The 26,400-nt window shown below is 41.7% G+C and overlaps 1 protein-coding gene across 1 annotated transcript; it reads left to right on the top strand.

Annotated features, from left to right (window-relative positions):
* The first annotated feature begins 786 nt into the window (after positions 1 to 786).
* Minpp1 (multiple inositol-polyphosphate phosphatase 1) lies at positions 787 to 25,821 on the top strand. Its single transcript, XM_059247313.1, has 5 exons — positions 787 to 1,410; positions 3,503 to 3,700; positions 6,037 to 6,134; positions 11,243 to 11,376; positions 24,342 to 25,821. The coding sequence occupies exons 1-5, from the start codon at positions 792 to 794 to the stop codon at positions 24,736 to 24,738; spliced, it is 1,446 nt and encodes a 481-aa protein (XP_059103296.1). The 5' UTR covers positions 787 to 791; the 3' UTR covers positions 24,739 to 25,821.
* Positions 25,822 to 26,400: the final 579 nt, after the last annotated feature.

The following is a 26,400-nucleotide window of genomic DNA, read 5'->3' as shown; positions in this document are numbered from 1 at the left end:
AAAATCTTTATAGTCAGGTGCTGATTCGCGTTTCTAACCACATAGGAGAAATATGGGTGTTTCCTCCATACAGCTGATGAACTCATACTTAATAATGGAGTGTATCTGTTAGGCCATGACTCAGTGTACCCAAATTATAAGGATGGCTGTTTCTACTCTCTAAAGAGCCTTCGGGATCAACAAGCATATAATTTTGAGGTGTTGTGTCAGCTCTAGTCTCATCAAAAGCATACTAAAGGCCCAGGATTTAAATTTCCGGGGAAATTTATGGCTGTGATGTGTCTTGCTTATTTTCAAACTCTAACAAGAAAGGGGTGGGGGTGGGGGCTTCAGGAGGTATCCTGCAAGCAAAGGCCACTTTCTCGGGTGTCCTTGAGACTGAAGGTTCTGAAGCCACATTTTGAAAACACACAGTAAAGAACGAGCCCAAAGCCATGTACTAAAGATTCTCTTTTGGCGGAACCGGGACTAAGGCTTGATGGGGCTCAATTAGCACACCATAAAACCCAAACAGGATTTTTGACGTCGGTTCCGAGGCGCCAAGCTGCCAGACAGGTTCCACCTGCGCCGGGTGTCGCACGCTCCTCGGTGGTTTTCCATCCTTCCACCCGTGCACACCCACCGCGGCTCCGAGATCCTCCGCCTCACTTGCTCGGAGCTGCCATCCCGGACAGCACGATCGCTCTCAGCGGTCCCTAGCCGGAAGCGCACCCTACTCCCGCCCCCCGCCGGCGGATCCGGAAGTGGGGGTCGGCAGCCGCGCGCCGCCCTCCGCGGGCCCCCCGGGCAGGATGCTTGCTGGCGCCCGCTGCCACCTCCGGGCCTCGGTAGCACCCGCCGCGGTCCTGGCTGCGGCGCTGCTCTCGTCGTTCGCGCGCTGCTCTCTCCCGGGGCGCGGCGACCCGGCGGCTTCGGTGCTCAGTCCCTACTTCGGCACGAAGACTCGCTACGAAGATGTCAACCCCTGGCTGCTGGGCGACCCGGTGGCGCCGCGGCGGGACCCGGAGCTGCTGGCGGGGACCTGCACCCCGGTGCAGCTGGTCGCCCTCATCCGTCACGGCACCCGCTACCCGACGACCAAGCAGATCCGCAAGCTGAGACAGCTGCAGGGGCTGCTGCAGACCCGCGGACCCGGGGACCGCGGCAGCGGAGTGGCTGCCGCGCTGGTAGAGTGGCCGCTGTGGTACGATGACTGGATGGACGGGCAGCTGGTGGAGAAGGGGCGGCAGGACATGCGACAGCTGGCACTGCGCCTGGCCACCCTCTTCCCAGACCTCTTCAGCCGGGAGAACTACGGCCGCCTGCGGCTGGTCACCAGCTCCAAGCACCGCTGTGTGGACAGCAGCGCCGCCTTCCTCCAAGGGCTTTGGCAACACTACCACCCAGGACTGCCACTGCCCGACGTCTCAGGTGACAGCGCGCCCCGCCTTCCCCAGATCCGGACCCCCAACGCAGCCTTTGCTCACATCCCCTTTTGCAGCCCTACGTCCCCCGCTCAGCCCCACTCCCGTTTGCGCTCTCGGGACACAGGATGTTGTGGACTTGGTTGTCTCTGCTGTTTTAATACGTACCCTCGTTTAGTCACTCATCAGATGTGAATTCCTAGCATTTTCTGCGTGAGGAGTGCTGTAGGGGACGCTAGAGATCCAGCAGGAAGGAGGAAAACAAAAAACAAAAAAAACTTAAAGTATCACTCCCAGTTTTATATCCCCCATTCTCAATTGTGTTATCCCCCTGAGCGCCAACCTTTCTCTTCCTGACAACTAGTTTAACAACTGGGCGCATTTTTTTTTTAATAATATAGAACTTTCTCTCCCCGCTTTGCTTATTAGAGTGGGACTTTTTTTTAATCATCATCTTTTCAGGTGTTTCCACATTTACATTCTGTTTTAGAAAGCTGCTCCTCAAATCCTCTCTCTGGCCTGCTTTCACCATCTGTTTTGTTCTTGTGTTTACTGTAGCGTTTCCCGCGTTGTAGCTGCGGTATATGGTCACATGCACCACCGTACCAACTTATTCTGTCATTGTACTGTGTCAGAATTTGGGAGCTCTTGGGGTGGAATCCTCTCAGTGTGCCTCCTTCTCTGCCCTTACATAGTTTATGACTAGTCAGGCCAGAATCCTTGTTATCTGTAGAGGGTTGTTTTGTCTATTGTGTACATCTGGACTTCTGAGAAAGGCCACAGAATCAGATTGTAGGTTTCCACAGAAACAGAACAATTTGATAACACAAATGAGAGGTTGTTCTTTGGGGCCATATAGGAAGATGACAGAGTTCTCTTATTCAGGATGTTTCTATAAGAACTATAATCCAGTTGGCAATTAGAGTAGACAGGATTACCCTTTGGGGGAATATATTTACATATATATTTATATTTTTGCACATATATCTAACACAATATGGGCTAACTTGTTTTTTTCATGTTCATATACAGAAACAATACTTAGAATCATACAATACAAGAATACAATAATAAAACAATACAAGAATGATGATTGAGATGGTTTGAATATAACTGGGAAAAGGCCCCAACAAGTTGGAGCGTGATGATGAATGCTTCTCCAATAAATATTGGTTGCCAAGTTGTGGGAATAATGTAACCTATGCTAAACAGGAAGCCCCCTGAACTTCAGGCAGGAGAGGAGCCAGAACAGAGGTGCCTGGCTTTTGACATCAAACAGTAGACCCGAAATGTCGCTGTTGCTTTGCTGGTTTTAGTAGTTTTTGTCAAAACAGTATATTTTGTAAAGTAACACAGCTTGGAAAGTTAGTTGAGAAAATGAAATGCTCCATGTGGAGTTTTGCTTAGCAGGGAGAAGCAGACCTCTCGAAGTGTCCACCTGATATCTGGAAACGGCTGGTTTTTCGTTTGCCTTCTGAGGGTACCTGTGCTGGAGGGAAGCCGTGCCTAGTAACAGTTGTGCACTTTCTATACTTCCCTGATTACTCTTGTTTTAAGAAAACATTTATTTTTCTATAGATGATTTCCTTGTATTGTATAGTATTGCTTTAACTCATTTCTTTTCAGTCTACTTTTTTAGTCTTTTTAGCATATTGGCTCATGCATTAGAATTGTTATGTGAAGAAACTGTGCTGGGGGGTAGCTAATGGGTAGAGAGCTGGCCTAGCATACAAAGGCCCAGAATTGGTTCCCTAGTACCTAAAAAAAAAAAAAAAAAACCACCCCACACACACACACACTGGAGAGATGGCTCTGTGGTTGAGAGTATCACTCTTGCAGAGGACCCAAGTTTGGTTCCCAGTACCCATTTCAGGCAACTCACATCTGTCTGTTAACTCCAGCTCCAGCTCCCCCGGGATCTGACTTCCTCCTCCGGCCTCCACTAGCAACTGCACCTTCGTCTTGATCAGTGTATTTTTTTTCCCAGACACAGCTTAATAGTTTGTTAAATGTTCCCTTTCGCACTTTAAATTTTCAGTCATTTGAAATTGTCACTTGTGCCAATGATTTACATATGTCTGTTTTTTTTTCCACTTCAGATATGGAGTGTGACCCTCCAAGAATTAATGATAAACTAATGAGGTTCTTCGATCATTGTGAGAAGTTTTTAACTGAGGTGGAAAGAAATGATTCGGCTCTTTATCATGTAGAAGCCTTCAAAACTGGACCTGAAATGCAGACGCTTTTAAACAAAGTTGCAAATACTTTACAGTTGCCAGTGAGCAGTTTAAATGCAGGTAACACATCTGTTGTATCTCATTTAAGTGCTGATTTAAACGGTTTGGAAGTGTTAACTGTAAACAAACAAATAAAACAAGTTACTCCTCTTAGGGTTCACAATTAAATTTATGTTAACTAAATAGTATGTCTTGGGTCAGGAAAATTATATACCACATGCTTAATTTTATTTTCATATTCATTAAATCTTTTATAAATTAATATATAAGGTTCTTAAATGTGGATTTTTTTGTGAGAACTTCATCTCTAAGCATAACTTATAATTTTAAAATTACCTTTTCTAAATGATCTCTTTGTAAAATAATGCAGGTAAAATAAATCATATAAATCGTTTAGTTTTGGGAAACTTTAGGAGTGCTTGTTATTGTGGAGAATGGTGGGTTTTAGAAAATGAAAAGGCAAGTGGGTTTGTAGCTTTTATGTGTAGAGATTCCAAGGACATGAGTAGCTGCAGCTGTCTGGAGCTGTTGAAGTGGATCAGCTGCCTGTGCCTGGTCATCTATGCTGGGACATTTGGAGAGTGAAAGCTGGTGACCGCAGGTGGAAAAAAGGGCACACGGTCAGGTGGAAAAAAGGGCACATGGTCACCTAGCAGTGGAAAATTTAGAAAATGAATTGTTCTCTTATTTTCTAGAGCTTTATAATTTATTATGATATTGGTGAATATTAATATGTAGAGAAGTGATTGTATGTCTCATTATACAGTTTCCAAAAGATTAGAAGAAGAAGGTGTTGGTGGGAGGGGAAAATGTTAAAACCTACTGTATCTGGCTTGATAGAGTGGTTTTGTTTGTTTGTTTTGTCATTTGTTTTCTGGTTAGACTACACCACCTCATAGTTTAAGAGCTAGAACTGAGACTCCAAATGAACTATGTCATGTCATCAGACACACACAGTGTTAACAAGCCACTCTGTTTTATTAGGTGTTGCGATTATAAAACCTTCCTCTTTAGAGAAGCCAAAGTTTCCAGTGGCTTTTGTGTATATTCTTAATGAAATATAAATATAAATATTTTTTAAAAGATTTTTATTTTATGTGTGTGTTTGCCTGCAGAGGGGTGTGTGTGTGTGTGTGTGTGTGTGTGTGTGTGTGTGTGTGTGTATCACATGTGTTGCCTGCTGGTGCCTATGGAGGCCAGAAGAGGGGGTCAGATCCTCTGGAACAGATTACGGACCATTGTGAGCTTTCATGTGGGTGCTGGGAATAGAAGAACCTGGGTCCTCTATAAGAACAGCTAAGGCTTTTAACTGCTGGTCCATCTTTCCAACCCCAAAATGTATTTTTTTGTTAAATATATTGCCTCAGGAATTCTTTAAACTGAACTGATAGGGAATGTGTATAATATCAATTAATTAATCTTGGTCTCATTTTCCTTTGGGAAAGAAAAAAACAGTAAAATGAACCAAAAATCAGAGTAATGGTAGCAGCCCCTGCAGTTGACACCTCATCCCTTCTCCCCCTGACCTCTCCAGCTTTAGATGTTCCCACTTGTTTACTAGAGAACCCAGTGTTTGGCTGCTCTTGACCAAGGCCTCTTTTGTAGCCCAAGTACTAATTCACGTATCCCTTTCTTAAGTACCCGTTTGTGTTTAAAGTAAAGCAGTTAGCAGCAGTATAACCATCCCTGGCGCCTTATTCTGAAATCTGCTGAAATTTCTTGGGCAGCTAAGTTTGGAAAAGGGGTCTTATTACCACGTTACCAAGCTTTTGCTCCTTGCTAGTGTGGAGTGTCCTTTCCTCTGCCTCTGCTTGGGGTCTTCATCTTTCTCCGGCCCCTTCACTCTGTTCTTCCTTTTCAGTCTTCTATGGTCCTCTCTCACATTTTATGTCTCCATTTATGTACTTAATAATTATAATATGAAGTGTTTTGTAATTTTAAAAAATGATAGTAAATATACTGTCATTATTAATGTTCAAGTGAGGACTAAAACACTTAAAACTTTGGCTCTCCTTTTCTACCCTTCTAAAGATGTCAATATGGAGGTCTATTTAATAAGTCATTGGTTTAACCTTTGGTTGGGTTTGGTACACAACTTGCACTTAGAAGCCAACTAAGTTTAGAAACTTTAAAAACGGCCGTTTCCAGACTGCTTCGTAGTCTCAATGGACAGAAGTGCCCCCTGGCAGTTTCTTCTGGTGCTTACGGTTGTCTGTTTACATTGCGCAGGTCAAGCCTTGATCCCCTGATAGTCTTGTCTCCAGAAATACTCAGTTTTTTCAGCTGTGTGTGTAACTGTGCTCATCGTAGTCTATGGGTCTCTATAACTATAGTATAAAGTCTTTAAAAACTAGAGACACTAGTAACCCACAGATTTTGCCTGTTTTCTCCCCCAGACTTAATTCAGGTAGCTTTTTTCACCTGTTCATTTGACCTGGCAATTAAAGGTGTCCACTCTCCCTGGTGTGATGTGTTTGATGTAGAGGATGCAAAGGTAAGTTCGTTTGTATTTTTTCCCCCTTGTGGTTTTTAGTCATTAATTGAACTTCTTCTTGTTAATTTAAAGCAGTGTTCCAGAAAATAAGTAAGATTAGGAGATATAAACTGCCTGTGACTAACTCCCAGTTTTCCTAAATAAGGAGGGATGGATGCATAAGTAGGTAAATAATTTGGGTTCATAGAACTCAGAAAAACATTCCTTTCATGGTAATTTGATTTCTAAGTGCCCCCCTCTCATCCCAATTAGAAACCCAGTGCTGGGAGAGGTGGAGGGCTAATACAAAACAGAACTAGGCTCAGAGAGGACCATTTCCCACAGACCTGATTCTTCCCTTGAATTCATCAAATTCATGAGAAATTGAGATCTAATCATTTGACGAAGAGGCGCCTGGTTCCACCTGGTGGTGGCAGTGGTGTACCACAGTTTCTGTCTGCTTCATTTCCCCTGCAGTCACCTGATATGTGGACTTTGAAGGAGTACAGAAACCCTTTAGTGACTTTAAGGGAGCTGGATGTTGCCGGAATCTTGAGTGCTGGGGTCTAGAACGGATGGATTAGGGAAATATTTTGGATCATCCAGGATTATAGACTTCTGGACCTTAGTTACTCCTTATTACATAAAACATCAGTGTTTCATATGGGAATTGAGCATTGCTCCCAACTTACTTAAATTCTAAAGAAATATGCTCCTTACCAAACAGAGCAGGATTTCAAGCACATGAAGGTGCTTCATTTTGTTTTGTGGAGGCTTAGGTGACCAGCAGCAGGTCAAAGGTTATGCCATGGTTCCTAGACTCGTACCAGAGGGCCTCGTATGAGAGTTGGGAGCAGTGAAGGCTGCTGTAAGGTACCGAGTGCCAGAGTGGGTGGGTGTTTGTTATTCCCCTTTGTGCTCTGAGTCACTGCTGGATGGCCTGCTTTTTCTCATCCCCTGTAACCTGTAATGGGCTCCAAGCTCATTAAATACCTACTGCTGGCAGAATTGGCAGGGCCAGTATAAAGCCGAGTTAGCCTCAGAGAACCTGAGTCTATACCACCTTCCCAGTCCCGTTTCATGTTTTAGTTTTTTCAGTTAGCTACAAAATAATGGGTTTGACTCTGTACACACGTCACACACTAACTTTGCTTCCCCCGCCCCTCTGCCCTTCCCTGTCCTCCTCCCCATTCTCTATCTACCCCAGCCGGTTTTCTGGTTTCTGTGTATGAGAGGAAGCGTGAGATATTTGCCTTCCTCTCCCGTTGCCAACTTTTGTTTCCTTACCTCTACTCCCTTTAGATTTCTTCTCCCCCCTCCCCACTCCCCCTTTAACTGGACACTTTTGAAATGAAAAGAGCACCATTAATAATTTTACCAATATAAATACAAAGAAATTTCTGGTCACCATTCACGTACGTCAAAGCATCATCTCCTCCCTACTCACGCCACTTGGGTCCAGGGGAAAATCATAACTGAGATGATTTTCAATATTATATAAATGATGAATTTTGATAATAGAGAAACTTCATGTAACTGAACTCATCTGCCCGGGTTACTGTAGTTTTGAAACGTTTAGGATGTAATTGACTTGGCTGCCTGTTCTTTCCTGTTCTGAGTGGCTCTGTCCATGCGGTCCCTTGTAAAGGCGGACAGTGTGCACTGCTTTCCTTGAGGTGGCCATGACCTGCCTCTGCTGACCCATGTCTCATCCCCTATGTGTACTGCCCTCACCCTCCCTTGTTCACTTCCTCTTCTCTCAAACATTTTACTCTTGCTTTCTGTACATCTTCTTTTCTACTGGTAGGTAACTGATGTACGGCAGAAATCTGACACCATATTTGTTAAATGCTGTGTGTGTCAGGATGCCCCCCGGAACTTTTTAATGTTAAAGACTTGTCTTTTTCCTTTTATAATTATATATCTCTTATTGCTTGTGAGTCCTCCCTTTTATGTGATCTGAAATTTTTCAAATTGGTAGACACTATAAGAATAACACAATGAGCACTTGTACATCTAAACAAGATCATCCTCCTACAAGACCATAAATATCTAACCATTTGTACCATATTTTCAGGTATTGTAGTATATATTCTAACTGTAATGTATAATGGCCCAACTCACAGTTTTCATGGGTGTCTTTTTTTTAAAATTTTTTTATTTTATAATTTAATTTAATTTTACATATCAGCCATGGATTCCCCTGTCCTCCCCCCTCCCGCCCCCCCACCTTCCCCCCAGCCCACCCCCCATTCCCATCTCTTCGAGGGCAAAGACTCCCCTGGGGATTCAGCTCAACCTGGTAGATTCAGTCCAGGCAGGTCCAGTCCCCTCCTCCCAGGCTGAGCGAAGTGTCCCTGCATAAGGCCCAGTTTCCAAACAGCCAGCTCATGCACTAAGGACAGGTCCCGGTCCCACTGCCTGGGTGCCTCCCAAACAGATCAAGCTAATCAACTATCTCACTTATCCAGAGGGCCTGATCCAGTTGGGGGCTCCTCAGCTATTTGTTCATAGTTCATGTGTTTCCATTAGTTTGGCTATTTGTCCCTGTGCTTTTTCCAATCTTGGTCTCAACAATTCTCACTTATACAAACCCTCCTCTTTCTTGCCAATTGGACTCCTGGAGCTCCTCCACCTGGGGCCTAGCCGTGGATCTCTGCATCCACTTCCATCAGTCATTGGATGAGGTTTCTAGCACGACAATTAGGGTGTTTGGCCATCCTATCACCGAAGTAGGTCAGTTCGGGCTGTCTCTTGACCATTGCCAGCAGTCTATTGTGGAGGTATCTTTGTGGATTTCTGGGGACCTCTCTAGTACTTTGCTTCTTCCTATTCTCATGTGGTCTTCATTTATCATGGTGTCTCTTATTCCTTGTTCTCCCTCTCTGTTTTTGATCCAGCTGGGATCTCCCGCTCCCCTAAGCTCTCTTTCTTCATGGGTGTCTTAATGAAGCCCTCTGCAGCTGTTCTTCTTAAATTCAGACTCTCATCAAGGATCACTGATCCCGTTTGGTGGCATGTCTATTTAACCTCCTTTAGGCTAGAAAAGCACTCCAGCTTTCTTTCATCTGCCATGCATTGGTGTCTTGTAGGAATCTAGGCTTTTTTTTTCTGCAAAATGTCTTGGATGTGTCTGACTTTTTACTTATATAAATTCAGATTAAACATTTTTTATAAGAATTCTACTTGAGATACTTCTAAATGTATCCCATTACAAAGAATTATGTCAGTTTGTCACATCCTTGATATATTCAGTCATTTCATGAAAATGTTGCCTACCAGGTTTGTCTGTTGTGGGTACACCTTTTGCTCTGTGTAATCAAAGAACTCATTTAGGCAACATGACTTGACAATTTGAAATACATGTTTAAATAAATTAAGAGTTTATATATACACACACACACACACACACACACACACACACACACACACATACACACACATATATAGGGAATTAGTTAAATTTTTCATTCAAAATACATTGTTGCTGGAGAGATGACCCAGCAATTAAGAGCCCTCGCAGTGCTTGCAAAGGACTCAGATTCATCCACATTGTGGCTCATAACCTTCCTTAACTCCAAATCTCAGGGTTTAATGCCTTCTTCTGACCTTCAAAGGCTCCTGCTCATACATGGTACACACACACACACACACACACACACACACACACACACACAAATCATTCAAGCACACACTCATGCACATACTTTTCTTAATTTAAGAAAAAAAATATAAGGATGTCTTTTAAGTATTCTGTGTTTGCTTTTATAGTAATTTGATTAAAAATAATTTTGTTCCTTACAACTTAGAACTTATACTATGCAGTAGGTTTACTTAGTGAAGTATTTACAGATGAAATAAAATTGTATGAGGGATTTACTTGAGGATAATCCATTGGTAACTAGAGCATAGTTGAAACAGAATTGACTAAATGTTGATTACTGGTGAAGGTGGATGATGGGTACACATGGGATTATCATACTACTATTGTGTTTTTTTTATGTTTGAAATTCTCCCTTGAAATGTTTGAAAAATTAAAATTGATGGCTTGGTGAGATGGTTCAGCTAGTAGAGGTGCTTGCTGCCAAACCTGACAATGTGAGTTTGAGCTCCTGGAGTCTGCGTGGTAGAAGGAGAGAGCCACCCCCTGCAACTTGTCCTCTGACCTCCACTCTTGGCATACACCTGCCCATTCAAAGACGTGTGCTTCTGTGCATGTGCGCGCACACACACACACACACACACACACACACAATGCATAACAGATTTTAAATGAAGTGACATTTACTCAATTCTGAGAATTCTGGAAATTTTTAGTTATACAGGACTTTGTGAAATGTTGAACCACTTGTGCTGTTATTTAGCAAATAATTGTTTTATGTCAGATATTTGCTTAGAACTGAAAAGACTGATACAGGATAAGCACAAGGAACAAAAGATGTTAATGTGCGCTCTCCCGTGGTGATGGGATAGTTAAGATAGAGGTCACCCAGAAGTCGCTTTGGCAGCAGCCAGGCGGGTCTTACAAGAGAGGGTGCAGAGCCAGCTGTTGCCTGTTGGACAGCTCTGCACCTTCCTCTCTTTAAATGCATCTGTCTTTCCCGTTCTGTGGTCAGCTTTTGTGTTTAAGATTTTCCTAAAAAGTCATCTCATTATCCAGATCTGCCATCTGGTAAACCTGCCCCTCAACATTTAAAGACTCAACTTTTCTTTAGATCTTTGACTCTAGTTTTTATTTGCTCATATTTTCCCAAGTCAGGAAGCTCACACTTTGCTATAAAAGTCTGTTGTACCTGCATTTTCAAGGTTTTTATGACGTATTAAGAGTGTGCACAGGGCGATTTTTTTGTAATGGTAATTTGCTACTGTTTTTATTCCTAATTCTATTGTTTTATATCTGAGTTGACTTAATATATTTTCACCTAGTTCCTTTTATGTTGAACCTGTCTGTACATTGTACTAACTTTTTCCCTTTGGTTGACTTTAATGTGTTTTGTTTGGGGCTCAGCTCACTGACCTAACTCTGCTCCTAAACTTTGACTAACTCTTCTGAGAATTCTTATTAGTCAGGGAATCTGTTACATTTCTGGAACTGTATTAGAAATGACTTTTGAAATGTTCCTGTTTAGGTCCTGGAATATTTAAACGATCTAAAACAGTATTGGAAACGAAGTTATGGCTATACCATTAACAGCCGTTCAAGCTGTACCCTGTTTCAGGATATCTTTCTGCACCTGGACAAGGCAGTCGAGCAGAAGCAAAGGTAAAAATGTCTTTAAAAATGTGGAGTTCAGTTGGGGATTTAGCTCAGTGGTAGAGCGCTTGCCTAGCAAGCGCAAGGCCCTGGGTTCGGTCCTCAGCTCCAGAAAAAAAAAATGTGGAGTTCACTTGCAACTTGGTGTTCATAAGCTTCTGGAAAATATCTTATAATGCATGATTTTTTTGTGTGTGTTTAAAAAAAAAAGATACGGTAATTGATACTGCCCAGTCAGTATGCTAGTTTTATTGAAGTCCTACTGTGTATTAGACTTGTTTTTTTTCTCTCTCATCATTACATTTCTAGTAATGGTTCTGTAATCACATAGGTACTGCATGCAGTGAGGCCGTCCAACTGTGAGTGTCTGTCAGTTTTAACCATCTTCACTTCTCAGTGACACTCGAGTTCTTTGTAGTTTCTGTTACAAAATAGCTCCTGACATGAATATGCAAAATGCTTTTACTTTAAAAGAGAATCTCTCATTTGAAGAAATGAAGCTTTTGTTAACATTGATACTTTAAAAGTTATTTTTACAAATAGTTCTTATGGGCTTGAGGGTGTAGCTCAGTGGTAGAGTGCATGCCGAGTGTGAGGTCTCTAGCACCAAAAACAAGCAAACAAAATTAAAGTTTCATAATGGAAATATTTGCTAGACCCTCAACCCTGTTTCATTTGACAGATACATATTTACAGATGTTGACCAAAAGGAGGCAGCAGAAGCTGGAGATGGTCTGTTTCACGGTAGTTCAAGTAGTACATTTTGTTCAGACCAGTGTATTTTATTTATGGACCCAGCACTAATTTGTAAAATGTTCTTGGGTTTGATGGAAGCTAGGGGAAAAAAAAACCCTAATAAAACCCTCAACTAGGTTAACTATTTGGTTTCTGCTACCAGAAACATAAAAAAAAAAAAAAAAAGGCATGTGTTTATTGATTGATTGATTGATTGATTGATTGATTGATTGTGTGGATGTCAAGGGATGACTTGCAGGAGCTGATTTTTCTCTTCCATCGTATGGGTTCCAGGTATTAACCTTGGATCATCAGGCTTGGTGCCAAGTTCTTTTACCAGCTGAGCCATACCGCTGGTCCAACCAGAAGCTTCTGTGGGGATTTCAAATAAAGATAATACTAACGATAAGAGTTAATGTTTTCCTGTTTGACTTTCTGAATGGCTTCCGGCTTTATGAGATAACAGACCTTTCCTGGTTGGTCATTGTTCATTGGCTCAGTGTTGAGTCTAAGAGATGATAAATTTGTAATTGCGTCAAGAGGCTCTTAAATAACTTTGTAAGGCTTGTTATTATGATTTAATTCTAGTTCAAAGCTTAAGTAATAAAATATTATCAGTAGTGTTTTAAAATAAATAAGAATTTCTATATACTGAAAATTCAAGACAGTACAAAGAGAGAAATTCCAAAATTGCAAGGCATAGCATATTTTTGAATTGCAAGACCCAATTATTGGTTGAGTAGAATTCTTTGGGTTTTTTGTTTTGTTTTGTTTTGTTTTTCTTTCTTTCTTTTTGAGACAAGTTCTCTTTATTATGTAGCTCTAGCTGTCCTGGAACTCACTATGTAGACCAGGCTGGTCTTGAACTCACAGTCCCTGCCTCCCAAGTGATGTGATTAAAGGCATGCACTACCACACCTGGCTATGGTTGAGTTGAATTCTTATAAAAATTCCACAAGTTTCTTTGTAAAAATTGAGAAGTTCCAAAATTTACACAGGAATTTAAAGGATCTATAGAAATAAAAATAAGTTTGAAAAAGAGCAAAAGAATTTGTCATACTTCTATCAGAACCTACAGAAAGCCTGGTGTGCTGGTGTGCTCCTGGTGTGCTGGTGTGCACCTGGTGTGCTGGTGTGCTCCTGGTATGCTGGTGTGCACCTGGTGTACTGGTGTGCTGGTATGCTCCTGGAATCCCAGCACTTGGAGGCTGAGGCAGAATTATGAGTTAGAGGATCATCTTGGGTTACATAACAAAAACCCTGCCTCAAAAAGATACCCTCAGACATAATATAGTCAGATAGATCAAGGGATACAGTAGCATCATGAAATAAACTCATATATAGTAGGCCATCTATATCCATGGGTTTTCTTCCTCAGTATTTAGTTAACTACATGTGTAAATTCACATGGGCACTGAATATATGCAGATTTTATTTGTCATTATTCTCTGAATAATACTGAATATTAGCCTTTACAGAGCCATTAGAAATAATCTGGAGATAATTTAAAGTGTATGGCAGGATAAACATGGGTCATATGTAAATATTACACCATTTTATATGTGGTTTTCCATGGGGGAGTCCTAGAACCAATTCCCCATGAATACTGAAGAACAACTATGTGTGTTAAATTGATTTTCAACAAAAGATGCCAAGTCAATACTACGGGAAAAGGAACACATTTTTAGTAGATGATGCTGGGACAGTTGGACATCTGTGTTAAAAAATAAGATACTTAGACCTTTCCCACCATAAATAAGGAGTCATAGATTTTAATGTACAGCCTAAAACCATAAATCTTCTGGAAAGAAAATAAGAGCAATGACCTAATTGTAAAAGATTAAATTCTCAGAAGAAAACATTCATGATCTTGGATTGAGTGAGGCTTTCTTAAATGTAAGACCCAAAACATGATCCATTAATAAAAATTCATAAAATAGGTTTATTACATTTTAAACTATTCTTCTCAAAGGATACTATTGGAAATAGAAAATATTTGCAAAACTTACATGTGTATAAGAATTTGAATCCAGAATATATAGAGAATTATGTCTTACTTAATAAAAGAATCTGTTTTTTTAAAAAAATGTATAAAAAGAGTTACAGGTATAGTGGTAGAATCTGTACTTAATAAGTCCTGTGTTAAATAGTCATTATGCCCCCTCCCAAATGAGAAAGAAGAGCAAAGTTTTAAACAGACTTCATTTCAGAAGCTACATGGATGGCAAGTGCGTATATGAGAAAGTATTTATCACATTTTCCATCATCTATCATCACGGATATCAGTGCCACAGTGAAGTACCACTAATATACCCCCTAAACTGGAGGAAATAAGAGGATCAACCTTCTTCATGGCTGATAGAAATGTAAAATATTACCCTTTCTGGAGAACATTGGCAGTTTCTGACATTAAACATCTATGTGACTGAGCAAATCCCTCCAAAGTATCTACTCAGTAGTAGTGTATGTCTTTTGGTGGTCTCTTATGCCTTGGGTATTTCAGATTTTGTAATTAATAGGGTTATTTTTTTAGGCTGTGTAATTCATTCTTTTAATGTTAGATGGTAGCATTGAAACCACTGTGCCATGCCACTCTTGTATGGGGTACAATAAATTTGTACTGTTTTTGTCAATTTACTCATTAAAACGGGGGACATTGTCTCTTAAAGTTCTTAGGAATTGTTCACATTCTAGATCATTTTTTGTAAAGTTGGGACTGTGGAGTGTAACCCTAGGGCCATGATCTCTTTAGTGCTAGAGATTGGAAGATTATGGGCTAAATAAGGGAGCGTTTATGTAAACAGCATGGCCAGTCCTTAAGTTCAGATTTGTATGTCTAACTGGTTTTTTGTTTTGTTTTGTTAGACAAGTTTTCCTTGTTTTTCTGTGTGAGTCTAAGACATTTTCAGTATACTGCTTTGTCTTCAGTAACTAACCTGATGCCTTGGATAGTCAGTGCTGTATGTGTGTGTGGTGTAGAATGTGGTGTAGATAGCGGCCCGTCTACAATGCTGCTTTTTCTCCTGTGCTTCCTACTTTAGTGCCACATCAGCCTCCCAGACAGACACCCAAGCCACAAGACCACATGTCATTATGGACTCATCTCCCTCACTGTCTGTATCTAGTCTGTTCTCTCCTACCGTGTAGATTCCAGGTGTCAAACTCAGGTTGTGAGACTTGGAGGCAAGGGCCGTTACCCTCCAAGCCATCTGTTCGGCTGTTTTAACCTTCCAGTTTACATTTTTTATACTTTCCAATTCTTTACATTTCCTTCATCTTCATCACAACTAACCTCAATTTAAGCTAATACCTCTTTTTTCCTAGATTTAAAAAAACATTGAATTATTTTCTATGTATATGTGTGTAGTAGCTATGTAAGTACATGTCTGTGCACAGATATAAGCATGTGTGTGGAGGTCAGCCCCCAATGTTGTCTTCCTCCACTGTTCCTGATCCTGCTTTTTAAGGTAGGCTCTCACAGGTTGGCTAGGCTGATTAGCCGATGAGCGCCAGGGATACTCTTGTGTCTGCGCCCAGCTCTGGAGGTACAGATGCACACCGCCACACACAGCTTCTTATGTGGGTGCTGGAGAGCTAAGCAACAGTTCACCAACTGATACACCTCCTCAGCTCCTCCTAGATCTTAGCAACTGCCTGCAAGGCTTCCGTTCAGTTGGGTCTTATTAACTCCACACCAGTATGTCTGCTTCCTAAGGGACAGTTCTGATCATGTGACTTTGGATAGCTGGAGTTTGCTTTATGTCTTTATTGTTCAATTATAGTTAACACAATATACAGTCATCTTTGTATATTTAGTGTACAACTTGCTGAATTCCACATGTGTGTATACCCGCTAAATCATTAGCACTGTCTTTTTTAAATTTTATTTTATTTTTAGTTATGCGTGTGTATGTGGATGAATGCAGGTTCCTGCAGATGGCAGAAGAGAATGTTGGATCCCTTGGAGCTGGAGTTACATGCTTTGTGAGCTACTCAACATGGGTGTCGGGAACAGAACCCAGTTCTTGTGGAAGAGCAAGAAACACTCTTAACTTTGAGCCATCTCTCCGGCCCTCTTTTGTTTTTTTTTTGTTTTTGTTTTTTTTTTTTGGTTTTTCGAGACAGGGTTTCTATGTGTAGCTTTGCGCCTTTCCTGGGACTCACTTGGTAGCCCAGGCTGGCCTCGAACTCACAGAGATCCGCCTGGCTCTGCCTCCCAAGTGCTGGGATTAAAGGCGTGCGCCACCACCGCCCGGCCCTCTTTTGTTTTTTATTGATGCCTCTTGAGCTGAATTGTCCCACCAGGGAGATTTTCCTATGGATTTGAGTTTTTACCAGTTTGGCTTGCTAGCGTTGGGAATATTTTTTGCTGATCCTGTCCTCCAGATTTGGATGTGTGGCTCCGTGTGTGTAGCAGCAGCAGCTGACATTTCGAGCAGCCCCTCTGGACTCCCCAGCTCCCTTCCCTGTAGCTTCTCTTCTCTGGGATCTGCTCCATGAGTTCCAGCCAGCGTTACCTCTCTGGATTCTCACTCATCTCAGGATTGCCTTGCCGTGTGCTCTCCCGCCCTCCACCACAGCCGGCAAGTTCTAGGCAGTCAGCCGGGGCACCTGGGGGGGCAGCTCATTGGCCTGCTTCCTCTCTCACTCTGTTGTCTGTCTGAAAACTGCTGTTTCATATGATTCTTCCCACTTCCTAAGACTAGCAGGGAGGGTAACAGTAGCCTTGTCCCTGTTCTACCTTGTGAGCTCAATTTCTACGTGGTTTTACTTAAGAACAAAATATGTTTGAGCCATTTTAGTTCCAGGCTTACATTGTCAAATGCGTGCTTCTCCAGAGACTTACTGCAGTCATATGTATAAGAAGACTTGTAAACAAAATTTATTATCGCTAATTTTCTTCTCAAAGCTTCTTAGAGCTCTGGCAGTTCTAGCCACGTGTTTGTGCTCTTACATAAGCGTGCAAGTGGTGAGATCTGCCCCAACCTCCATCTGATATTCCTAGATCGTATTTGGAAACAGAGTTTGTGTAACACCAGTTGCGTGTGAAACATAAATTAAGAGCTTAGAAAGATCTAGCTGAGTACATTTGGGGGAAAACATACAATTATTAGTTTTTCTTCCTGAGCATTTCCAATTAAGGCATTTTACCCATTTTGAACATATACATAGTCTCATTTCTTGATGTGATTTTAGACTTCTGATTAAATTTTGGTTTTGTTTGAAGATTTAAAATCTCCTCACTGATTTATATAAGTAAAATAAGGTGTCCTTTGCAGAGCCGTTTGCTTCCTGGGTAACATAAGGTAACCCACTGACTGCACTGGACTTGTTTCTGAGATCTGATTTACTGGGTTTGTGTAGGAGCTAGGAGGAGGATGGTTCCGCAGGGAGGTGTTTGCCGTGCAAGCACCCAGATCTGCACTAGAATCCCCAGAACCCGTGTAAACAGCAGGACATGTCAGCACACTTCTACAACCCCTGCTCTGGAGGCAGAGACAGGTAGATTCCGGGTTCACCGACCAGCCAGTGTAGCCCGACTGGTGAGTTGCAGGTTCAGTGAGTGATCTTGTGTCAAAAATAAGGTAGAGCATGAGAGTCTCTACCTTAACTGTAGAGCTGTGACTGAGGAGCTGTGGTCAGCTAGTGGCTGCTGGGGGTGAGGGGGACATTCTTCAGTGATGTAGTCATTGGAAGGTGCCTATGTCTTCATAATCCCACAATTCCTTGTCCATGGTCATGCAAGCAACTTTAATTAAATTTCATACGTGTATATGATCTCTTCCGCATATTCATTCCATTACCCTCTCTGATCTCTTCCCCTTCCTACTGAACCCTTCTTCCCAACAAGCCCCCTCCTGTGTGTGTGTGTGTGTGTGTGTGTGTGTGTGAGAGAGAGAGAGAGAGAGAGAGAGAGAGAGAGAGAGAGAGAGAGAGAGAGAGAGAGAGAGAGATCTTCCCTCATTCCCACACAGGCACATTTACTCCCATTTGCATCCAGACAGATTCTCATGCTATCCTTGGGATGCAGTCAAGGCAGAAATGGGGCTTTTGGTGCTTTCACGGAGTGCTTGGGCCTGTATGAATTGGAGCCAACCAATTCCCAGGAGATGGCTTAGAACTAGATTGAACTCTCTAAGGTTTACTATTCAGTTTTAGTGCTTGGAACAATGGCAACATGTTCTTAGAAATGAACCTTAATTGCTTCCTTATAGGAGTTACTGATTTACCCTTTCTTTCTGCTTCCTGATTGGCTGTGAAGTGAACAGCTCTATTCCACCAGGTCCTGCTGCCACTGGGTTCTGTCCAGTCGCTCATCTGGAGACTGGAGATGACTAAACTCTGAAACATGAGCCAAAGGAAATATCCCCTTCTAAAAAGTTAGAGACTTTCAAAACTGCGCGCAGACTTTCAATGGCTTCTGAGAAAATCAGATCATATACTCTTGGATATTTGAAGATGTTTGAAGTGCTCACGAGGCCGCATCTCTCCCTGGAAGCTGTTGGCAGTTAAAGGCCGGTGGGGAAGGGAGGCACTCTCTTTAGGAGTGTAGCCACTGTTGAGGTGCATGGGCTCCAGTAAACAACCCCTCCCTCACCCATGCTTCTGCTGGCAACCTTGGTACAACCCAGAGGGTCGTGAACAAAGCACACGGCAAGACGAGAAAACAGGAAGGGAAATGGTTGGGAAGACAGACAGAGGGAGTAGGAGAGGATGGGACATGGAGAGGAAGAAAACATGGTGTGGACACAGGAAAGAGTCCTTTGTACGCACGTGCACAAATCACACAACTCATCCAGCCTCCCAGAGTTGAGGATCCTGCACACACACACACACACACACACACACACACACACACACACACACACACACACACATTTGCTGCTCAGGTGTAATTTCGAAGAGAAACGTGCTATTTTTTTCTTTGAATGCTTCTATTACTTAAACATATCCCCCTAAACAGACATTTAAGTAAGTCTTATAAAAGGGCAGGCAGATGTTAGCATGGGTCACTGTTTATGGACTGTATTAACCCTTGGGGGGGACACAGTCCCCTTTTTGACATGGATGTTTCCATGGAAGTCTATGTGTATCTGATATTTTTACCAATCAAGTTTTAAACGACATAGTAGAAATCAATTTACATAGTGCCACATCCTCTTGTTTATAAGAAAAACATTCTGCTATTCTTAGTTGTAAATGGACTCTTGATTTTGAACTTTGTAATTTTAAAATAACTAAAAAAATTGTCTAAGTTGATTTGCATTTTATATCCCAAAACTGATTTAAATGCTTTTCTTATGCTTTCTTAGGAGCCTTAAGGAAGAAAGCTATGCTCTTGAAGAGCCTTGAAGAGTAGATACTGCTTTGTTATCTCTATTTGTTTATTTTACTTAAATATCCAATGATATCCAAGTTGAATTCAGGCTATCTGAAACAAAGTAATGAAGAAAAATGTATGTTTGGGACTCAAGCAGTTTATATTCTAAGCTATTATTAATGTAAGTGCTGTTGAGAGTCAGTGGCCCAGTCTGTCATGGTAGCAAACTCCCAGCAACCCCAGCACTCAAAATGGCTAACTCAGAAGGATCACATTAGAGACCCGACTCTTCTGATTACAGCTTAATTGAAAGTAGGCTAAGTTCACCTTCCTACCCTTAAAACCTCAAGCTAGCCATCCATTAAAGTCTTTCAGTGCTGTGTTTGAAATGAAAAAAATCAAGAATAAGGTGTAGGGGTGTGTGTGTGTGTGTGTGTGTGTGTGTGTGTGTGACAGAGAGAGAGAGAGAGAGAGAGAGAGAGAGAGAGAGAGAGAGAGTGTCATACATGGTAGTACCTGACTGTAATCCCAGTACTAGGGAAGTTGAGGCAGAATGATCAAAAATTCGATACCAGCCTGAGGTAAATAGTGAACTCCCCGAGATACTGGGTAAATGGTGAGATTCCATCTCTAAAGTCAAAGTGAGAAAAGGTCTGGAAGAATACAGTAGTGGTAGGGTGTCTGCTTTGTGATTGCAGAGCCCCAAGGTTAACCACTAGCACCATACAAGGAGAAACAAGAAATTCTTAACACTTTTGTTTTCTTACTGTGTGCTACTTCTGAGTAAAAAGCCTAGGTAGGTGGTCCTTGCATTTTATAAATCCTTGGAAGAGTTTCTGCCAGTGTAGGAACTTAAGCCATCGTCTCACTCCCTGCGACTTGACATGGGCATGCTTTTGAAATTGGTGGATTCAGACTTGTAGACTAAGAACCTGGGGACCAAACACTGACACCCCACAATCCTCCTGAGCTAGCAGGTGGGATACTGTTTCATTCCCAGATGGAAGCTGGTTTGAAATTATTTTAAATCAGCAGTGGTTTGAAAGTAAACGGTACCTGATTCCCTAGGTGAATTCTTCTACTCTTTTTGTAAGTATTTTCTTACAGGAGAGGAAGTTAAGTTTTTTTCCACATCATTTTTTTTAGTTGTTTTAGCTCAGATTGTATGATGAAACGTAAGTCGTGGGGTAACCAACTTTCTACCTTGGGGTTGGTGCTTTGGGGTATCTGGTGAATTTTACAGTATGTTACTCGTCAAGTGAGTACACGGTTGGCATGGTGTTTGTCTTCAGTGTAGTGTGATACACTTATGTTTTAGAAAGAGCACGACCTGAACCAGCCTCCGGACTCTAACCCCTTGTATCACTAATGTGTATGACCCCTGCTGCTACAGCGCCCCAGCTCTTAGGACACCGTGATGTCTGCTGTCACACATTGATTTGCTGCTCTGCGCTGTTTTACTGCTGTAGTTCAGTCCAGCTGCTCTGCAAAGGAAGTGGCTTACCATTGGGTCTGACTTGCTGAATACGTTATTGTGCCCTCAGCTTTGAGCTGCGGAGGCCCTGCCTTCTCCTGTACTCGGTTCAGCAGGTGCTCAAGTTTATAAAGGCGTAAATGGTGTGAGCTTGCATCCAGAGCCAGGATAGCAAGCCACAAGTTTACTTCTAATGTTCAGGTATATTCTACCTGAAGGAAACCAATCTTTTAAAATATTTAACTTTATGGCCTGCGTAGTAGTACATGCCTGTCTTTAATCGTAGCACTTGGGAGGCAGAGACAGGCAAATCTCTGTGAGTTTGAGGCTGGACTGGTCTATGGAGTGAGTCCAGTGTATTCCTGTATACAGAGAACACAAGTACATCCCTGCATTTTGTTCCGTTGTTAGGGCAGGAAGCAGTATGTACACAGTGCTCTGCAGACCTGACCTCCTCCTCAGATGGAAGAATTCCAACAGTTAGATGCTGCTATCTGTGCGAGCCAGAAATACATTTCCTCGTCCTACCTGCCGTTCTCTTCGCCCCAACCCTCGTGAGCACTGAGTGTGGGGCCTAGCACTTGGCGTGGCTGATGCTTCTGCCACACCTAGCAGATCAGCCCAGGGTGTCTTAGAAAAGACTGCTCCTTATCGCATCTTGCAAAATTGAATGTGACCGTTTTATTCAGACCTTTTATTTTAATATGAGCAGCATCACCTTGTTCCCTTTTTCCTAGTTACAAGAACATCTGCTTCAGGCTGGATGCTTTGAGCCGCAGTAAAACATCACACATGAAATCATGCTTATTCCTCCTTTCTTATTTGACATTATTTTATAAGTTTAAAATATCTTTACTAGGTTTCTATAGAATATATAAACTATTAAATAGTTATTACTTCCTACAAGCACATTTGGAATTAGCAAAATCATGTTCTAACTGCTTTTGATGATTCTCATTTAGTTTTTTAGACTGTTTATATGAGGAATTAGAAACATCTTTACCCTTAGCTATAATTGTAATTATCTTTGTTTTGTTGTACTGGCATATTAGCCAGAAATTTCTGTTTTTCATATATTGCAAACTTTTTCAGTAGAGAGTGTTCTGTATTAGAGGATGTATGATGGCATTTATAAAAGCTAGCACTTTTCCTTCCTGTTGCAAACTGTCTTAAATTTAAATTTTTATTTATGTGTAGGTTTTGCTTGCATGTATGTATGTACACCACATATGTGCAGTGTCCATGGAGGACAGAAGAGGGCATTGGGGCCACTGGAACTGAGGTTACAGATGGTTGAGAGCCATCATGTGGGTGCTGGGAATAGAACCCAGATCCTCCGAAAGAGCAGCCAGTGCTCTAAACAGCTAAGCCATGTATCCAGCCCCTTCTATAATAATTTATTTTATAAATAATAATTTTATCTACTCATAAAAATATCTATTTATAAAAAAATTTATAAAATAATTTTTGAAATTATTTTATAATAATTTTTCTATAAATAAATAATTATTTATAGAAAAATATGTTACTTTAAAATTCAATCAAATGCCAGAAAACAGTAATTTATTTGTGGTTTGCATGGCTTCCTTTTATGAATCTAATATATAAACAGTTTGATTGTTCATAAAATACTCAATAAACCTTTTAAAAACTTTTGATCTTTTAAAAAAAGTTACTTTTAATTTTTATGTGTGTGTGCATATGCACACATGCATGCCAGCAGAGGGCATCAGATCCCATGGAGCTGGAGTTACAGGCAGTTGGGAGCTACCCGATGTGGATGTTGGGAACTAAACTTGGGCCCTCTTCAAGACTAGTGTGTGCTCTTCACTGCACTCTCTAGCCCCACAGTAAACGTTTTAAAGCACTATTTTTCTTAACTTCCTTCTGAAAAGTCATGCTTTTACAATATTATTGGCAGCAAGGGAGACAAAAGAAGAAAATGAGACTTACATTTTTTTTTTTTATTTAAGCATAAAGAATCTTCAAATTTAAAATCTGGGTCAGGGGCAGGGATTATAGCAAGCTCCGTGATAGAACACACGTGTTCTTAGGTTCAAACTCTAGTTCAAATGGATCACAACCTAGGTTTAATTTCTATAGTTTGGATGTGTTTAACAGGACCCTGAACTCATAATATATACTCAGCCCTTTTGATCTCTCCTCCCAACATGTATATGCATGTGTGTTATTGTATTTACTTCAGCTCTAGGGGGACAGGAACAGGAGAATTACTGGATTCTGCTGGGTTCTGGCCTCACCACAAAAATGGCAGCCTTTGGGGAAAGACCTCTAGTCTCAAAGGAAAGTGGCAGAGTCTGGCACTCAGCACCTTCTCCTGGCTTCTGCGTGTGTGTGCGAAAGTGCACACACGTGTATATGCACACACACAAATGAAAAAATACATATTGAGAAAAGAAAACTTGAAAAGATAAAGGACAACACTTTAAGTGCCTTCATTCACTGGGGAGCGCTCCATGGATCAGTCTCCCAGGCGCTCCCCCGGCGCCTCACAGAAGGCAGTCCAGTGCTGAAGGGAACACTTCAGGGTCTTCTCAACAGAATGGCCATGTGTTCTACTTTAGACAGGTCTGCAGACAGAATGGCCATGTGTTCTACTTTAGACAGGTCTGCAGACAGAATGGCCATGTGTTCTACTTTAGACAGGTCTGCAGACAGAATGGCCATGTGTTCTACTTTAGACAGGTCTGCAGCTCTCTGGGTATCCTAATTCCTAGACCTCGACGTTTACTCCCACAGAATTTCAGCCGTATGCTTGAGTTACTTATATAAAGAACTTTTTAAAATAGGAGCCATCAAGATGGCTCAGGGGGTAAGGGTGCTTGCCTGCCAAGCCTCACCATCGAGTTCAGTCTGGACCCACTGGTGGAAGGAAAGGACCGACTCCTGACATCTGTCCTCTGACCTCCATGCTGTGGCATTAGTGTGTCGGTGGAGTTTTCCTGCAGCCGCTCTCAAACACACTGAGACTTAGATTAATTATAAATGCTCAGCCAATAGCTTAGCTTATCACTAACTAGCTCTTAAATTTTAAGTTAACCCATATTCCTTATTTACGCTCTGCCACGTGGTGCTGCCTTTATTAACATGGCACACTCATCTCCTGTCCCCTCTGTGTCTGGCTGGCAACTCCAGACTCCGCCGTTCTTCCTCCCAGCATTCTCCTGGTCTGGCTTTCCTGCATAACCTTATCTGACCAGCTGTTGGCTAGTCAGCTTCTTTATTAAACCAATCACAGTGACATACATTCACACAGTGTAAAGGGGTATTCCACAGCATTAGTGAGCCTCCACTAAATGTAATAATAATTAAAAAAAAATTAAAGATGGGATTACATTTTAAAATGAGGAAATTAGGTACCACTAAGTATAATTATAATTTCTTATGGCATGAATAAGTTTTCCCTTCAATTTCTCGTTTAAGGTCTCAGCCGGTTTCTTCTCCCGTCATCCTCCAGTTTGGTCATGCAGAGACCCTCCTGCCCCTGCTCTCACTCATGGGCTACTTCAAAGACAGGGAGCCCCTGACAGCGTATAATTTTAAGGAGCAAGTCCATCGCCAGTTCCGAAGTGGTCGCATCGTACCCTATGCCGCAAACCTAATATTTGTGCTTTACCATTGTGAAAACGCCAAGACGCCTCAAGAAGAATTCCAAGTACAGATGCTGCTGAACGAAAAAGTGTTACCATTGGCCCACTCACAAGAAACCGTTGCTTTGTATGAGGATCTGAAGAACCACTACAGGGACATTCTTCAGAACTGTCAAACCAGTAAAGAATGTCATTTACCCAAGGTGAACATCACATCCGATGAGCTCTGAGAGCCTGGGGACAGTCTCAGTTCCACAGTGCTTTCCTGAGGGGTGATTGTGTTTGCAATAGGTAGGCAACTTCTTGATTGAAAAAGCTTTCAAGGCCTTGGTGTGATGGCGCACAGCTTTAATCCTAGCACTCTGGAGACAGGCAAGAGGATCTCTGTAAGTTCAAGGCTAGCCTGATCTACATAGTGAGTTCCTGGCCAGCCAAGGCTACATAGAGAAATAGCCATAGATTGCTTGGTACTTCTGTCTTTTCACAGAAAATAATAGTTTCTTTTAGGACCTGGACATACGGGTAAGACATGACTTTCCCTGGAGCAGCTCGCTTCAGGGCCAAAACCAATTCAAGGAAACAGCAGCCCAGCAAGTGTGTGCAGAGCTGAAATTGCCCTACCTTAACCTAAGAAACTCACTGGGCTAGACCATTATTAGAAAGTGACACTTGAGAAATGTTGGATACCAAAGCATAGTGTCAGCTGGATGATCTGTAATTGATTGAATAAGTCAGGGACTTCAGTGATCATGTTGATTCCTTCCTTCCCGTTCATGTACGAACCTGCTAGCACAAATGACATCACTTAGTCATGAGCGTGGTAAAGTGGGAGTGAGCCTGACTTCAGAAGAAAGTCTAATATAATATCCATAGAGAGGGAATTTGACTTGATACTAAGAACCAGGCTGAAGCAAGACTGAAGTGTGGGATATTTGTGTTAATATTATTTATAAAAATATTTAAACACTTAATCAGTAATTTCCTTCAGCCTCCAAGTGGGTCTCGCAGGCTCATCTTGATTCCATCAGGCCTGTCTTGGGTGTGTAGTGATGATGGCGGGCACAGTAGGCAGACAGATGCCAGGGTTTCTCACGTCTATTGCCTGCTGTCTTTTTCTTTCCATTCTGGCTTTCTTTTTTGTACTTTGTTATTACATAAAGTGTATCTTTTGGTGGTTTGGATTTTTCTTTTTTTAAATAAAGACTATTCTGGATGATTTAATTGTAGAAAGTCAAACCTGTTTCACAGAATTCTGAGTTCTCTCAAATGACATGAAAGTGTTTGCTACAATAAATAGAGTTTCTGTGACTTTACTACCAAGGCATTTCTTCATGCAGTCGTTGATGGTAAGGGGCTGGAGTTCCCTGTGTTTGCCTTGGAGAGAGATAAACCTTGTTTCTTCAAGTGGATGGGCTGTCTTAATGCTGCTTGTTCTAACTCGTGTTCACTTTAAAGATGATGCCTTTCAAAGAGAGGGTTTGGTCTTTCTGGAAATGTATAGTTAATCTTACCAAAGCATATCAGTTAAATCTCACCTTAGTATAATCTGATGCATAATTCTATAGTTTACTTTTGAGGAAAGAAATCCTATGAAAATAAATCCACAGTAAGGCTATGCATGTATCTGGACACACCATCACCTGTGATGTGCATGAGGACATTTTCAGCCACATTTCCACTAATAAAAGGGAAAAAAAGTCAATTTAGGCCTTAAAGAAAAGCTAAAATGAATCCCATTTGGGTACCCATCAATATGCTTCCTAGTTACATTAATGTTTAATCCATTAAATTTTTGGTCAATGAAACTGTACACTAATTTAGGGATACAGTTAAAAGATTTTTAATGCTGTCTTTTGAAGGTAAACCCTCCTCTCCCTGTTTTGTAAACTATA

Source organism: Peromyscus eremicus, chromosome 1 (genome assembly GCF_949786415.1).
Source record: "Peromyscus eremicus chromosome 1, PerEre_H2_v1, whole genome shotgun sequence".
Classification (NCBI taxonomy): Eukaryota; Metazoa; Chordata; class Mammalia; order Rodentia; family Cricetidae; genus Peromyscus; species Peromyscus eremicus.
Note: the sequence above shows the minus strand (reverse complement) of the source record. Positions and strands in the feature narration are given on the sequence as shown.

Bases quoted from the DNA above. Each gene is read 5' to 3' on its own strand.
- Minpp1 (XM_059247313.1), top strand. From the start codon at position 792: ATGCTTGCTGGCGCCCGCTGCCACCTCCGGGCCTCGGTAGCACCCGCC. The intron at 1,411-3,502 runs GTGACAGCGCGC...TTTCCACTTCAG, and splicing joins GCCACTGCCCGACGTCTCAG to ATATGGAGTGTGACCCTCCA. The intron at 6,135-11,242 runs GTAAGTTCGTTT...GTTCCTGTTTAG, and splicing joins TTGATGTAGAGGATGCAAAG to GTCCTGGAATATTTAAACGA.